Source organism: Trifolium pratense, linkage group LG4 (genome assembly GCF_020283565.1).
Source record: "Trifolium pratense cultivar HEN17-A07 linkage group LG4, ARS_RC_1.1, whole genome shotgun sequence".
Lineage (NCBI taxonomy): Eukaryota > Viridiplantae > Streptophyta > Magnoliopsida > Fabales > Fabaceae > Trifolium > Trifolium pratense.
The window spans coordinates 31,217,467-31,218,307 of record NC_060062.1 but is presented as its reverse complement, the minus strand read 5'-3'; the positions used below and the strand labels follow the sequence as shown (position 1 = coordinate 31,218,307).

The 841-nt window shown below is 34.2% G+C and overlaps 1 protein-coding gene across 1 annotated transcript; it reads left to right on the top strand.

Moving 5' to 3' along the window:
* LOC123924046 (glycine-rich cell wall structural protein 1.8-like) lies at nt 1-841 on the top strand. The gene is made up of 2 exons (XM_045976809.1): nt 1-145; nt 302-841. The coding sequence occupies exons 1-2, from the start codon at nt 64-66 to the stop codon at nt 823-825; spliced, it is 606 nt and encodes a 201-aa protein (XP_045832765.1). The 5' UTR covers nt 1-63; the 3' UTR covers nt 826-841.

The window sequence follows — 841 nt, the reverse complement described above, 5'->3', positions numbered from 1 at the left end:
AAGCTATTTATAAATAATGGCTAATTGTATTCATATTTCAAAAGAAACTTAGTTGTAGCAAGGATGAAAACGATACATTTTATCTTTTTTGCAATGCTTCTTAACTTTGTTGTGCCAATTGAGCCTTCTAAGGATGTGAAACAAAGTATACAAATTTTAATAGTAGATATTTATGCACAATTATTTTTCTTTAATTTATATCTAATATCTAATAATTTATATCTAATAATTTATATCAATTATTTGTCAAAAAAAAAATTTATATCTAATATCTAATAATTTTTTTTTCATTTATTTACAGTTGGGGAAACAGAAGAATCAAAGGCAAGTATTAGGGTAGATTGCTATGCATATTGGCCAAGTAGAGGTGCAAATTGGAAAGGTAGCGAAGGTGAAAAAAATGGATGGGGTGGCGGTGGAAAAGGGGAAGGAGGTGGAAAGGGGTACGACGGCAGTGTGTGGCAAAAAGATAGGGGTTGGGGCACGGGATGGTGGAAAGGTGGAAAAGGTAGTGCCGGTCAAAATGTGGGCAAAGGGAGATCAGTCCAACCCATTCCTGGTGGGGGAAATGGTGCCGGTGGTGGAAATGTTAAGAAAATTATCGGTGATGTAAATAAGGGTGGTAGTGAAAAAGGGGACAGCGATGGAAACTTCATAGAACTTCTTGATGATGAAAACATGACATATGGTGGAGAAGCAGAGAGTAGTGAAAAGATTAGGGGCATCGTCAAGTGTGGTGAAAGACTTCACAAAAAACTAAACACTTTTACAGTTATGATGTATATGTGCCAAAACATATATAAAATTATAATAAATGTAAAATAAAAGATCCAATTTAAAA